The 15,351-nt window shown below is 36.9% G+C and overlaps 1 protein-coding gene across 1 annotated transcript; it reads left to right on the plus strand.

Moving 5' to 3' along the window:
- The first annotated feature begins 4,672 nt into the window (after window positions 1-4,672).
- LOC110803777 (uncharacterized) lies at window positions 4,673-13,910 on the plus strand. Its single transcript, XM_022009300.2, has 7 exons — window positions 4,673-4,950; window positions 6,676-6,775; window positions 6,885-7,005; window positions 7,222-7,343; window positions 8,870-8,991; window positions 9,084-9,243; window positions 13,474-13,910. Exons 1-7 carry the CDS (start codon window positions 4,824-4,826, stop codon window positions 13,574-13,576), a joined length of 855 nt encoding a protein of 284 aa, XP_021864992.1. The 5' UTR covers window positions 4,673-4,823; the 3' UTR covers window positions 13,577-13,910.
- Window positions 13,911-15,351: the final 1,441 nt, after the last annotated feature.

Here is a 15,351-nt window from a genome sequence, read left to right on the forward strand (position 1 = left end):
GAGAAAGGGCGTCGGCTGGGCAGGGAGCGGCGGAGGCCACGGCGGTGCAGCGCGGGTGCAGGAGTGCGGCGCGGCACGACTCTCAGGTGGCAGCGACGGTGGTGGTTGTGCTGATGGTGAAGCAAGAAAAGAAGAAAGGGGAGGCTGCTTGCGTGCGTGGAGGAGAAAGGAGGGAGACCGGCCGAGGTTGGGCGGTGTAGCAGCAGACACAGTCAACAGAGGTCAGTGGAGCCACCGGTGGTTGCGCGACAAGGTGATGGTGGCTGGTGGTGCTTCGCAAAACAGAAAGTCTGTGAGGAGGAAAGAAATAACACGAAAGAGAGAGAAAGAAGGTGAGAAGGGAGGGGAAGCTTACCGGACGGCGATGCCGGTGGTGGTTGCAGGTGGCTGGTGGCGGCGCAACAGGCGGCGGCGCAACAAAGAGGGTTTGGGTGTTTGCTGGTTCACGTGGATTGTTGAAGGAGAGAGAGTTTGTTGTTTTTGTTTTTACGTAAAATTGAAGGAGAGGAAAGGAGAGAGTTTTGGGTTTATTATTTTGGGCTTCACCCAATTGGGCTAGGAATAAGATTTAGTTTAGCATTTGAATTCAACACCGCTTAGGATTATTTTCCAAATTCAATCGTGTTTTCGTAATTCAAATTCTTTTCAACTTAAAATTCTAAAATTATTCTTGATTGCACAAACCGTTAAAATATTTAGAATATATTTAAATAAAATTTAATATACATTAAATATGTAAATATAATAAGTTTCAAAAATCGTTAAATATTTAGAACGTACTTAAAATAAAATAAATATACGTTAATTATATATTTATTACTAAAATTCATAAATTCTATTTAAATATAAATAATATACGTTAAAATATATTAATAAAATTTATAAATTTACGGGGGATTACACGCCCCATCATGCGCACGACCAATCGCTGGCCATTAGCACATCGCAACAGCAGCCACGCGCAAACGCAGCAAGCCAAGCCACGCTTGCGCGCAGCCTACTTGGCCGCATGCATCGCAGCAGCTATGGAAGGAGCGCTCGCTCGCTCGCGCGCAAGCAAGCCCTCGAGTCATCGCATGTTGGTGCGCTGAGCATCGATCGCTGGGCGACCCAGCTCTCGCCCTCGCGCGCGCGCCTCTCCATGTGCCACGCCTTCGCCCTTCGCCCATCGCCCATAGCACACAGCACACACGCACATGCTCCCTTACAACGTGCGCGCGCCATGCGCTAGGTTGCTCGCTGCATTCGTACCGCACGGGCGACGAGTTCCCTTGCTCGTCGTCGCGTGCCCGCACTATACAACTCCCCTTTAAGGGTAACACGTAGCTTCCTTTGCTTTGTGCGTGCAATATTTATGAGCATTTTCATAAAAATTTAAAATTTTTAATTTAAAATTAACGACAAATTAATAAATCATATTAATTTCATAATTTTAGGGCGAAAAATCGAAAATTTATTAATCAATTGATTTCCGATTAACATGGATTCAAATCTAGGTCATAAAAATTTAAAATTTAACTTAAATTAACAATTTTTGTGGTGGATTTTAATCATGGATACCTAATCAAATTATTAATTAATTATGAAAAACAAATCAATTCTAAATTATTCGAATTTCAACAAATTAATCATAATTACAAATTAGGTTGTATAATTAACAAGTCTAGGCATTCATAATTGTTAAACATATACTGTAGGTCAATCAAAAACTCAAGATTTATCAACAAGAATCGCAAATACTTAATTTCAACATCTTAAATTTACAAACTTTTGCACTCGAAAAACTTAAACCTCCGAAAAGTCATAGTTAGGCTTCGAATTTGGGAATTCTGGGTTCGGCCGAAAAATATTGTTTTTGTCAAAATTTTAGAATGCCTTTTACATGCGAAATTGACACAAAAATCACTCGATTTGGTTGAGTAACGAATATTCTGCCGAAAAACTGCGTACATATAATTAAATAAACGCAATTTGCAATTAATTACGAAAACTAATCACCCCTTTAATTCCTTGCAAATTTGTAAAATTTAACCATGTTCATGCAATTTAGATTATGAAAATAAAAAGAGGCTCGTGAAACCACTGTTTGGTTATGATACATATGAATAAACATAAATCATGCGGAAAAACCATAAAGCCAGGAAACATATTATTTACACATAATCATTTAGCATAATTCAGATGCATACACTTTGTACCGTGCCCTCCCTAGCTGCGCCCGAACCGAACAAGAACAAGTCTTTAGGACTCCAAGTATCGTCCCTCCGTAGATAGTCCACAGCACGTCCGGATCCGCCTTAAGATTGACCAACTAGAATCGCCCTTAAGGTACTATAAATTTCGGCTAATAGGGCAAGTGTTTGTGGCTGATTTTTGCTTGAAAATCTTACCTTTGAATACTTCAATTCTCGATATAAATATGTGACCCTAGGCACCTATTTATAGAGTTTTGGAACAGGACTTGGAATCCTATTAGGATACTAATTTATTTAATTAGAATCTTATTAAAACTCTATTAAACAAATTCTATCTTTATTAGGATTAGGATTTAATCATAGAACAAATTCCATTAGCTTTAGGATTTGTATTGAAACACAAACGTTGCACGAGCACGAGCATCGCACAAACCCGCGCAGGCCTTGCAGCCCACACGAGCTGGCGCTGCTCGCAGCCCACGAGCATCAGCTCGCGCGCGCGCGCCAAGGCCATTGCTGGGCCTGGCCTTGCGCTGGGTCTGACGTGGCTTGGCAGCGTGTGTTTGGGCGCTCGGCTTGCTGGGCGTAGGCCTGGCTTCGTGCTGGGCCTTCGTCTAGCAAGTCTCGTCCGATGCTAATTCGTACGACGCGCTTCCGATTAAATTCCCGATTCCGAAATTCATTTCCGATACGAACAATATTTAATATTTCTGATTCCGGAATTAATTTCCGTTTCGAACAAATATTTAATATTTCCGTTTCCGGAATTATTTTCCGATTTCGATAATATTTCCGATTCCGGCAATATTTCCATTTCCAATAATATTTTCCGATACGTACCATGTTTCCGTTTCCGGCAACATCTACGACTTGGATAATATTTATATTTCCGATACGATTCATATTTCCGTTTCCGGCAATATCATCGTTTCCGGAGTATTCATTTCTTGCTTTTGACGATCTCAGCTCCCACTGAAACCAAGATCCGTCGATTCCGAATATCCATAGATGGAGTATTTAATGCCATTAAATACTTGATCCGTTTACGTACTATTTGTGTGACCCTACGGGTTCAGTCAAGAGTAAGCTGTGCATTAATATCATTAATTCCACTTGAACTGAAGCGGCCTCTAGCTAGACATTCAGCTCACTTGATCTCACTGAATTATTAACTTGTTAATTAATACTGGACCGCATTTATTAGACTTAACATTAAATGCATACTTGGACCAAGGGCATTATTTCCTTCACAAATACCCCTCACAAATGACTTAGTACCCCAAATACCCCTCTATGACGTCATCATCCTCATAATCAACCAATTACGATCTAATTACCCGCCTAATCCCTAATTAACCTCCCTAATCCCTAATTACCCACCCAATTCCCCATTAACCAACCCATTAAACCACCCATTTATTTTTCTTTTCTCTTTCCCTTCCCTTCTTCCATTAACCCACCTTCCTTCTTCCCTGACCTTTCTCTCTCCCCATTCCTTCTTCCATTAAATGGTTTTGATACAACTACGAAAGAGTAGGCACAGAAATGGAGGCGGCGACTGCTCTCACTGTTCCCACTATGGTTGGTTTCTCTTCGTTATCGTCCACATCCTCATATTCCGGTAACAGTGGGCTCTTCCTCCACTGCCGTTTCCACCTACCGAAGAACAATATCAAAGTCAAGTCACCAGCGACATTTTTTATTCGCGCCATCCTTTTCTCTTCCTCACCACCATCACACACAACCATCGACATCGAGGAAGAAGGGAAGGGCGAACACCAGCAACGTCCGTGGGTAAGTCTGGGCGAGCGTCGGCGGGGGGACTGGGTTAGCGCCGGCCGCCGGCTAACCCGGATCTACATCAGGTGGGTGAGTCGACGCCCTCTCTCCTCCTTCCTTCCTTCTCCCTCTGCTCGCCGCCCTCCTTCTCTTTCTGTCACTCTCCCCCTCCCCTGAATATTATGGCCTGAATATTGAAGTTTGGGTCCAATGATAGTGGTGGCGACTAAGGTTTTCCTTTGATTTGAAACTTCAATTTGATTTCTGCAATGGCGATTAAGGCCTGATTTTAAGGGCTGTTGAAACTTCAATTTGATTTTCCCTTTGAATTGAAGAACTTGCGATGTATCGAACCAGTAGAATGAATTTCAGGGAATTTTTAGGGGTTTTGATTTCTGCAATGGCGAGGATATGACGAGGGTGTGGCGGTGGTTGCGGAGGAAAGGGAAACCATTTGGAGGAAAATTTAGGGAAGAAAGAAGGGGGAGAGAGAGAAAAAAAAGGAAAAAGAAAAAAAAGGTTAAGAAATAGGCATGGGTGGGTTAATGGGTTAAAAAGTGAGTTAATGGGTTAATTGAGTTGATTAAGAGTTGATGACGTCATCAAGGGGTATTTGGGGTATCAAAACTCGGGGTATTTAATGAAATATCCGTTGATTTTTTTGTTTCTGCTTATAGTAATTGCGAATAAAATTTTAAAATTTGTGCTCGCTAATATCTTGAATCAATCTCCAATTGTTGACCGATTTGCCGTATTTCTTTCACGGAGCTATACCTTGTAGTTGAAGTTATAGAAAAAAGAAGGTAGAAGACGAGACTCTGTTCATCCAATTCTTCTGAAGATTAAAAGATGGAGAAACGAACAATATATCTTTGGATAATCGCAGTTTTTACCTTCATGGTATTGATGATCGTTACTCCTGCTGTCCCTCAATCCCAAGAGTACCACAACTTTGCTGATCAACGTCAATTTTTGGGTATTTTATCCCGCAATTCCCCTAATTTCAGTCGCAATTACTTTGATTTTCTATGAATTTCTATTTAAAACCACCAAATTAATATTAAACTGACTTAGTCTTAGGTTTTGATTTTGCTTTAGGTTTTCAGTTTACTTAAAATTGCACAAATTTGCCCTAATTGCGTCAATTTGAGAATTTTTTTGGGCGTAGTTGTGATTCTATAGGGTAAGATCGTGCTTTTGGTTCCTGAATTACTGTAATTGAGCTTCTTAGTAATTTTAGTTTAGTGAAATGGGTTGTGTAGATATGTTTGAGACAAGAAGAGGGTAATGAACATTTTAGTGGGTCAATTAACTCTAAGTTGCATAATTTCTGCCTCTATTGCGTCTACTCTATTATCAATTTGGCTATAGAGTGGTTCTGTAGTGTGAGATTGTGAAACTTTAGTGGGTCAATTAACTCTAAGTTGCATAATTTCTGCTTCAATTGCGTCTACTCTATTATCAATTTTGCTATAGAGTGGTTCTGTAGTGTGAGATTGTGAAACTAGTACTTGGACAACTACTATTGAACACCTTAGTTTAGTTGATTGGGCGAATTGGAGTGAGGTTAAATGACTACGTTGATAACAAAATCGGTTGTGTTACAGGTGTTGGAAACTTGGAGATGGGCAGTTTTAAGAGGCAAAGGAATTTATGCTCAATAGCTTTGAGTTCAAATTTTCCAGGCTATATGTTTGAAGCTGACAGTGTGTACTAAAGTTATGTCAGTAAATATTAGATGGAAAGGCTTATGCATAATTCATTACTTCGGTTTTTTTGGTTGAGAATGATAGACCAGCTTATGAGGTGTAGACATTTATTTACTCCGTCTCTCTAGATTTTAGTAGTCACATTGCTTGTTCAGGTTAGTAGGTTACACTATCAATATGACAACTATTAATTCTCAACAGTGGGAATATGATGTGCAACTTGCATCAGATGGATGAATGTTAGTAAACCTAGTATAATCGTAGTAAACCTTTATTTTTGCCCAATGAGCCAGATTTATCTGTTGGAAATCGTTGTTGATCTAAGATATCTAACGACATAGAAATCTATCCTTGAGGAGCTCGCGATCAATATGGCTTTGGAGTATTTATTTAGTTTGAAGTTATGTTAGATTTTCTGGTTGGCACTTTTTCTTTTGCCATTCAGTAATCGAAGTTGGTATGGGGATATTGGGGTTGGTACGTTATGAAAGATGGAATTACACTTCTTTCTTTGTTGCTTTTCCGCCTGTGTGGCCAGTTGCTCGGAATGTGTGTCCTCCACAACCAAAAAAGATACCAGGTCTAAGAACTTTTAGGACTGGCCTCAGCTCTCTACAAATTCCCCGACATTGTATGGTGCTGAATTCTATTCTTAATTATCACCTTTCACTGAGGTCAAGCTAAGTTAAAAGTTGTGGTCTTTTATTAGGGTTTTCAAGAGTTGCCATGTTTGGTTTAACTAGCTAATGGTGTAAAAAGTTGCAATTTTTTATTTTAATAAATAATAATAATAATAATAATAATAATAATAATAATAATAATAATAATAATAAAATAAAAAAAATAAAAACCCTTGATAGGGTTAATCTTTCTTTTTCGTTTGGGATGAGTGTGATCTCGTCAGCATGTTTACAACTGGTGGTGATGTTTTTATGTTTTAGAATTCAGATTTTAGGCTTCTAAAAAACTAATATGTTTTTGTGTTCTTTCAGGAATCTCCAATATGCTCAATGTCGTTTCCAACATCCCTTTTCTTGTGATTGGTCTTGTAGGGCTGGTACTTTGTCACTATGGAAATAATTTTAAACTGAGGTCTTTGTTTGCAGGCTTGTAGCTCCTACTATGTATTACATACTTTCTTTAATCTTGTGGTTTAACGTAGGGAATCTTAGTAATATGAATTCTTCTTCTTTTTCAAAAGCTTGCAAGGTGAAGTTTGGGGGTGGACCTGTTTCTATATCGGTGTTGCAGCTGTTGGCTTTGGATCTTCGTACTATCATCTCCAACCAAATGATACTACTCTTGTGTGGGATCGCTTGCCGGTGAGCTTTGTTGTTTTAACAGTTTAGTCTGCTACAGAGTATTCTGGGTGGCTTATGGAGCTTTGGATAATATTGTGCTCACTTAATCCTTGTTTTTTTTGTTATTTATTTATTACCAGAATCTTACAATTTTTTCATATTCCTATGCAAATGGAGGTTGCTTTCGATCAAGTTGAATTTAATAATACTGAGAATATATTTCCTCTTTGCGAACAGATGACTATTGCATTCACGTCACTTGTTGCAATTTTTATTATGGAGAGGATTGACGAGAAGAAGGGGACTGCATCTATTATACCTTTGATTTTAGCAGGCATTATTAGCATTCTGTATTGGCGGTGAGACATCCACTATATAATAGATTCCTTCTTTTTTGCTTCAAGTGTCAGTGTGAAATAAGGAATGAGAGACACATGATAGATAATAGTATATATAGGTGGGTGGTAAACTTTAAGAAACAGCCCAGGCGAATATGTTGGAGGGATTATTTTATTTTTTAAAATTTGCCTATATCTTACCTCTTTTGCCAGAGAGCTGGACATATAATGGTTTTGAACTCTTTAACACTACCTTATCTTTCTTAAGTCCTGAGCTGAATTTTTTTCATCTAGACTTTTTCATGAATAGTGGCACTGTAAGAAGTGTTTCTTGTTGGTCGTACATTATATATATAAAGAAAGTGAGTAATTTAAAAATACATCGCATGTTATGTCTCAATGTCTTGAATAATGAATATAATGGGTAAAGAAAACTCTGCGGCAGTTTCTGGCAAATATTTGTTTTGAATTAGTTCAAGCTTGAGAAGATAAGATGTTCAATCTATCATCCTATCTCTCTGCTGTATAAAACAAATCTTTACATTTTTTGTGCTGTTTTCTTCATCCTTCATCGTAAATACTACATGTAGGGTAAAATAAAAGTAATACTCACTATGTTCATGTTTAGCGACATCCTTGGTTTGGAATTGAGGAGAGAAAATGATAAAAAAGATAACTTATGTAGAGGGATGAGAGAGAAAAGAAGAGAGAGAGTGAAACCATGAGTTCATGAACTCATGTTGGAAGACCAATATCATGGCTAGATATGTGGCATGGGGGACCAAAAAGAATGTTGTTTTGCTTTTGCAATTTGATTGTTTACTTATCAAAATATTGAAATAACAATGTCATGAGAAATAAATGTTTGGTGTTTGCTAAAGTAGTATTGGCGTTGAAGAGAGAGAAAATAGAAAAATCATTTAGTAGGTTGATGTCCAAAACTTTGGATGTTGCTATTTATGCTTTAAAAATTTCCACATCACCTTTTTTTTACTTTATTGTTGTATTGAGAGAGTTGGTAAATTTGTTGTTTAGCATGTGGGGTACTAAATAAAGTATAGAGAAATCATGGGGACCATGTTAGCGAAAAAGGAAATGGGCAAGCATTTAGGATGGCCTAAAAATTGGGGCCATCTGTAAGGGACAGAGGGAGTAGAAACCATGAAGGAGACATCACCAGGTAATCATATGCCCGTCTCTTCTGCACAGATAAGTGCTTTTGCAAGATGTTAATAGACTTCTGCCTTGCGTACATCCTCAGTATGAAATGAGTAGTCATGTCCCATTGGATTGTTGGGACCCAGCCTTCCTTTTGCACTTTGGCTCCTGTCATGAGAACTTTAAGGGCTGCACTGCAAAAGAACAGGGCGTCTCTCCTGCGGTCCTGCCTCTATCATGTCCATGGTCCAATAAGGCTGATTGAATTGTCATTCCTCCATCATTGTTGTTGTTAAACACCTACTTTTGCATCTTCCGTTAGATGTTGTTTCACTTGATATTCTAGAAGTTTGGACATGTCTAATCCTACACTATTCACATCTGCATAGATTTTTTGATGATCTTCGGCCATATGCTGTAGTCCAGTTTGTGCCATGCATAGCCTTGCCAATGATGGCTATTTTATTACCTCCCATGTACACGCATTCCACGTACTGGCTTTGGGCTGCAGGTTTGTGGTGCTTAACAAAATCCTTTTCATTTTGTATTGATTATCAATCTCTATTTCCTGGTTTAGTTGTGCTTTTCTTCTTCTATGTGCAGCTTTCTATCTGCTTGCAAAGATACAAGAAGCTGAAGATAAACCTATTTATGAGTTAACTCACCACGTTGTCAGTGGACACACTCTGAAGCATTTATCTGCTGCACTTGTTCCAGTGTTTTTAACACTCATGCTGGCAAAGCGAACCATTGAAACTGAGAGGTAATTGTGTTTTCATTCTGCTGATTACAATCAGATATCCCCTTCTTGTTTGTTTCAACTTTTTTTTGGAGGGGGACAAACCAGCTCTAGCATGCTCTGTTCACCTCTTTATATAAGCTCTATTTCTTTTTATTATACCTTTAAATGCTTCAAAAATTTATGGAGGAAGGGGAGTGCAATACAAGGGGTGTATTTTGGCAAAACTAGCGGTTTTATAGCGGGTAGATGTCATACTAGTGATTAGATTTTTTTTTAGTTTGTAGCGTGATATTTGTTAGCTGTCAATATATCCTTTTTCGCCCTAGTAGTACCTGCCTAATTAAAGAAATATTAAAGTTACATTTACGATTTTTTTGGTATTTACTACCTTAAAAATACATTACTTTTGTATTAACAACCTTATGAAAATTTATTGTTATTTACCGCCTTAAATTATGTTTTTGTTTTGGAATCACTACCACTTTATGGTTTTCTCATTTTAAAGTTAAGATATCTAGTTCATTTCGAAATCATTTTAAGTGATTCAAAGTCCATTCTCTTCCTTTTTATGTGCAAAGATTTCATAGAGACCGGCTTTTGAAATTTTGTAAAAGATCAAACGAAGTAAAAATGTTTGTGAACTTTTAAAATACATGTGAAGTATCAAACGAGTTGTTTTGAAATACCGTTCTCTATCAATTCCTTACGGAAAAATGAATTTTGAATTACTTAAAACGATTTAGAAACGAAATAGATATATATTAATTTTAAAATGAGAAAACCGTAAAGTGGTTGTGATTACAAAACATAAACATACTTTAAGGCATATAAACATACTTAAGGCAGTAAATTACAAAAGAATTTCATAAGATAGTTAATACAAAAGTGATGTATTTTTAAGGTAGTAAATACCATATTTTCTTTACATTTATAACACTTTTCACAAACAAAGACTAATTAAAACATACCTTCCGACAACTTTTAAAATTTTATTTTGTATGAAGAAAAAACATCAATCTTATTCATGCTATGTTACTCGGACTCGGGTACGAGTGTCGGATACGGGTACGTGTCCAAGTGTTCGACACGGCTAAATTGTGGAAAATTTCCTTGATTTTAGACCAAAATGAAGTGTCGGAGTGTCCATACCCATGTCCAAGTGTCGAGGATCCGACACGGGTACTTGAAGTAAAACGAAGAGTCCGAGTAACATAGTATTCATGAACATTATTAAACGCATGGAATTCTTTCTTTCTTCCTTACTTAAAGCTAATCGTCTGTCATAGTATACCATACAAAAATTTTAACCACTCCGGCGTGCTTTTGTCGGCCTCCATATTCATGAACATTATTCTGCGTAATACTCATGTATTTCTTTGATTTCTACGTTATGCCCATGTTTTGAAATTATCCACCCCGTGCTTGAAAAACTTATTTGTAAAATATAATCAACTTTATCCTTGTTGGTAACGCGATGTTTACAAACGGGGGCGGATGCAGTGTGTACTGTGGATAGACACTTGCACCTGTTGGCTGAGGTTAAATAAATTAATAAGCAGCTAAATATCACAAAAGTAGTATGGTCTGTTGGATAATGAACCCTAATGATAGTCTCTAGACCTGGGTTCGACGCTAGGCTACCAACAATTGATAGTTTGTTTTTTTGCACAACAACTTCATACTTATTATCGTTAGTTTTACTAATATGTTAATTTTTTTTGCATACCCTATATAGCAATCCTGGATACGCCACTGTTTACAAATCCGTTACTGTTAAACTAACCAAAGTTTTTCTACATTGTAAGCAACTATTTTTTTGTTGTGAACTCAACGGTAATGTAGAGAAAACTTGTTTTAATGAAAAATTAACGGAACTTGTTAACATTTGATTGGCGGTAGAGACAAAGTTGATTAACTTTTGGGTACAACGTAAAAATCAAATAAACATATAGGCCTATGTTGAACTGAGTTGTACATAGGCCTTGGCCTTGCTAGTTGTATTTTTCCTAGGCTTGGAAAGGTCCTTCTTAGAAGTTCATTCCCACCTTTGAAAGATTCAATTGTAATTGCTTGATTGAATTGTGAATATACATTCCACTTGCTTACCAAAAAAAAAAAAAGTAGAAAAACCATTTAATTTATTTATGCGAATATATTCTGAGAGTTAGTGTCCGCAGTCTCCCATGGACAAATTATATTGTGTTCAATGTTTACCTTAAGACAGATTACAAGTTTACAACAACCATGTAAGATTGTGCATGCCTAAACACTGACTCTAGAGTTTTAATGGAATCGGGTACAGTTGTTGAATGACACCCTTGTGTCCAATTGAAAATCTTTGCGATGTTAATCCTCATGTAGTCATGTTACAGCACTCTTGGACAATTTTCTCAAAAGAGGTTCAGATAAGATAATGGTATTCCATCCCCTTGAGAAGTTAAAAACAGCAAACTAAAATAAGGTAATAATCTGTTATGGATGAATTGAGATACCTTTGAGTTATCTGGTGCACTCTCTACTTAGCTAAGAGTTCAGCCCCTTCTATGTTTGTTGGACCAAATCTCTGCATAATCTAACAAAAGTCAATTTAAGTGATAAATTCTTAGAATCCCCGATTTGACAAACAGCAAAGGGTGCATCAATTATTCTATCATTTAGACACAACATTGAAGTGCCCTTTCAGTAACCGTGGGAAACCATGATAAGCGCCAGCTAGAACAGTTAAAACATCCCACAGGTTCCTTTCTGGCTGTACTGTGTTGTAAATCTGTAATCATATAACCAGTTAAGCAGCAAGAGAATGTATAACGTTCAGGAATGAAAGAAGCATTGATCAAACCTATGATGAGTGCAACGCACATTAAAATTCATTTCTGATGTTTCCACCATGCCAAATTACCCCGTCAATAGAGGGTGAGTAGTTGGAGTTCAAAAGCCATGCACTTCAATGCGTTTGTTCGACTCTAGCAGTATGTCAACGCTAGGGATTGTCGGTGGATTTTCCTTCCACATGGAGGATGACAATGCTTCCATTAGAATCCATTTCTTATGGTTTCACATGCCAAATTACCCCGTCAATAGAGGGTGAGTAGTTGGAGTTCAAAGGCCATCCATTTCCATGTGTGTGTTCGACTCTAACAGTATGTCAACACCGGGGATTGTAGGTGCATTTTCCTGTCACTAGGATGGAGGATGGAGGATGGAAATATCCTGGATGATCCAATAACCCAAAAACCCAGGCACCCGCTATAATTAAACAGATGAAAATCCAAATTAAATGGATGAAAAGCGGGTGATGGATGCCGGTCGGATGTGGGTGATGTTTTTTCATCCATCACCCGATCACCCACCACCCATTTATCACCCATTTATTTTATATATATTATTTTTATTTTTATTTTAATCATAAAAAGGGGTTAGTAAATCCATTATTTATTAAAGTTAGTGTTTGTTTAATTTTTTGGGTTACAAGTTATGCGTGATGAGAAGCAATTATATATTTCGGAAGTAAATGTAGGTATATAAGCTTTTTTTTTGGTTAATTATTATGCATATTATTAGGTGTTGAATTTTTATTGGTTAATAGTTTTCACCGAATATCACCCGATCCACCCTCGGGTGATGGATAGACGGAATGCGGGTGATGAGTAAATTGGGTGACGGATGGATCGGGTGGAGCGGATGAACGTGGTTATGAATGCGGGTGATGCTCCACCTGATCCAAATCTCATCCATTTCCATCCCTACTCACATAGAAGATGACACTCATGACAGCAAGCTTCCATTTCATAGTCTGTATATCTTTAAACCATTGAAACTTTTAAGGAATTGATACAGGCGATTTATGGAAACAATTGCTTGGCAACAGGTTATGTTGACTTATGGGCTCATAATAGGTCCTATTATTCTGATTTTGTGACTACCCAGCAAAATCCTTCAGTCACAGTCGAGGTTGACAACTCCCTTGGCTGTTGCTGGGTAGGAGATGTAGTTTGAGGCATTGATGCTGGAATTGCAGCTGAGCAAGACCCTTCTCCTCCCCTGCAGAAATTAGGGTCTTTTGAGTCATCTATAGCGAAGCAGTGTAAAATAGCAACTTCACTCTTATCATGAGAGTATATTTCTCCATTGATCAGCATTACACATTTTAAAACCATCTGAGCTTGTTTTTCTTTCTGGTAACTCTTCCACTTGTTTTGTTTCAGTAGCTTCTTTGCTCTCATGTGTTTTTGTTGTGAATCCACAATGTAGGGTCAGTTTGCTCATCGTTTGGAGAAGTTCTTGGACTAAAGTAAAGAAAGATGAGATTGGAGCACAAAGTTGTGAATACTATGTGGTTCCCAATCAAGAATGATATCGAAATTGATAATAGTAGAACGAGTATAACATCTGAATACAAAGAGAAGCAGATTTGGTCAGCAGACAATGTTCAACTCTGATGAAAAAGGCTTGGTGATGTCCTTGGTTTTCACCCTTTCGTTGAAATCTTTCTCGTTTCTTTGCTCTGTGCTTGTAAATTGAATTGTGAAATGTAATGAGAAGGGTCTTTAAGTTACACCGTAATGGTCTTTGCAGGAGAAACGACCTAAGTTTTACCAATAATTTGCAAACTATTATGATATGTTGTATAAACAGCAAGTTTTGTGTAAGACCGCCTTATCGAAAATACCGTTTTGATGGCTGACTAATTGGTTTTATTGATTAACTAATTAGTTCCAGTGCTTAACTTATATGACAACAAGGTGGTCTTTTCTGTAAGACCGCCTTATATAAAAGTTTGTAAAAATTGAGGATAGGTGTGATTGCGTTTTCATGGTGTTCTTTCTAAAATTGCAAAGGTCAATGAAGGAGACTTTGCTTTTGATGGTAAAACTCTAATAATGCAGCAATATTGTTTAAAAGATTAATAAACGTGGAATGAATGCAAGACAGCAAAAGGAAGTAATTTTTTATTTAATGGGAACGTGTCCTATATTATTAATACAATAGTGAGTTGTATGATTGGAGTATAAGTTTTTCAAAAAATCACCAATTGGGCTTATCTTTTTTGGTCAATAATTAGGACCTCGTTTTCATTTTCTGGCCAAACTTAAAGAAATGTTAAGTCTTGGAGTTAAAAAAATATAAAATTAACATTTTATTTTTGCAAAAGTACAAAACTAATCAATTATTTGTTATTCGATCTTACTCCAATTTCCCCCTCTTGAACATGCATTATCGAAAATTACCAAAACCAAATTAATTTCTATTTTATTTATTAATGGAGTTTGTCCATTATAGTTCACAATTCAGCGATAATTTGATTAAAAAATGTTAAGTAACTAATTATAATATACACATAGTTTAACATAGAAGCCCACAAAACCAAAACGCGCGTACCCATAAATGTTTTAACATAGACCTGTAAATTGGGTCGTGTCAAGGGCGGGTCGGATCCAAACTTAAATGAAATGGTTCGGTTTGGGTCATAAACAAGTCATATTCAGTCAGGTCAAATCATGACCCATTTAGCATAACCCAATCCGGTCTGACCTAACTTTTATTTAAAAAAGGAAATGAGAATACGAGCTACAACCTTCCGTACTATGTATCAATCTATCATTCTTTTCACTGCACGTCACCCCTTTAAAAAACATCCTCATTCGAAACAATGGTCGAACGCCATTTTACTTTCAATCAATTTAAAAATCATGCAAAAAGTTGTTCTCCTTATGTAATTAATGTACAAACATCACAAAGTAAACATAAGAAAAACAAAAAAATAAAATTCAAAAACAAGTATAACAAATCAAAATTAACACAAAACCAATAAATTTAACATTAATATCATACAAAATCACAAAATTAATCAATTTCAATCATTAATCTCACAAAAAATCACAAAATTAACAAGTATGCATTAACTCAAATCTACAGATGAACAAAATAAATCAAATAAAACCCCCAATAAATCGACAAATAATACTACGTATTATCTCATAACTATTATAATTTATTTTTAATTTAATTTTTAGTTTGAATAGTCACCTTGAGTTAAATGTGAGTTAAACTACCAAAAATCTAACCTTAGGTTCCAATTATTGACCAAATAAAAGTGAGGTCCCAATTGGTAGTTAATAAGGATGAGTT

Source organism: Spinacia oleracea, chromosome 3 (genome assembly GCF_020520425.1).
Source record: "Spinacia oleracea cultivar Varoflay chromosome 3, BTI_SOV_V1, whole genome shotgun sequence".
In the NCBI taxonomy this organism is placed as follows: Eukaryota; Viridiplantae; Streptophyta; class Magnoliopsida; order Caryophyllales; family Amaranthaceae; genus Spinacia; species Spinacia oleracea.

What these genes read in the sequence shown, in the direction of transcription:
- LOC110803777 (XM_022009300.2), top strand. Translation starts at nt 4,824, where the DNA reads ATGGAGAAACGAACAATATATCTTTGGATAATCGCAGTTTTTACCTTC. An exon ending in ATTAGCATTCTGTATTGGCG is followed by an intron (nt 7,344 to 8,869) that starts GTGAGACATCCA and finishes ACATCTGCATAG; the next exon opens with ATTTTTTGATGATCTTCGGC. An exon ending in GTACTGGCTTTGGGCTGCAG is followed by an intron (nt 8,992 to 9,083) that starts GTTTGTGGTGCT and finishes TTCTATGTGCAG; the next exon opens with CTTTCTATCTGCTTGCAAAG.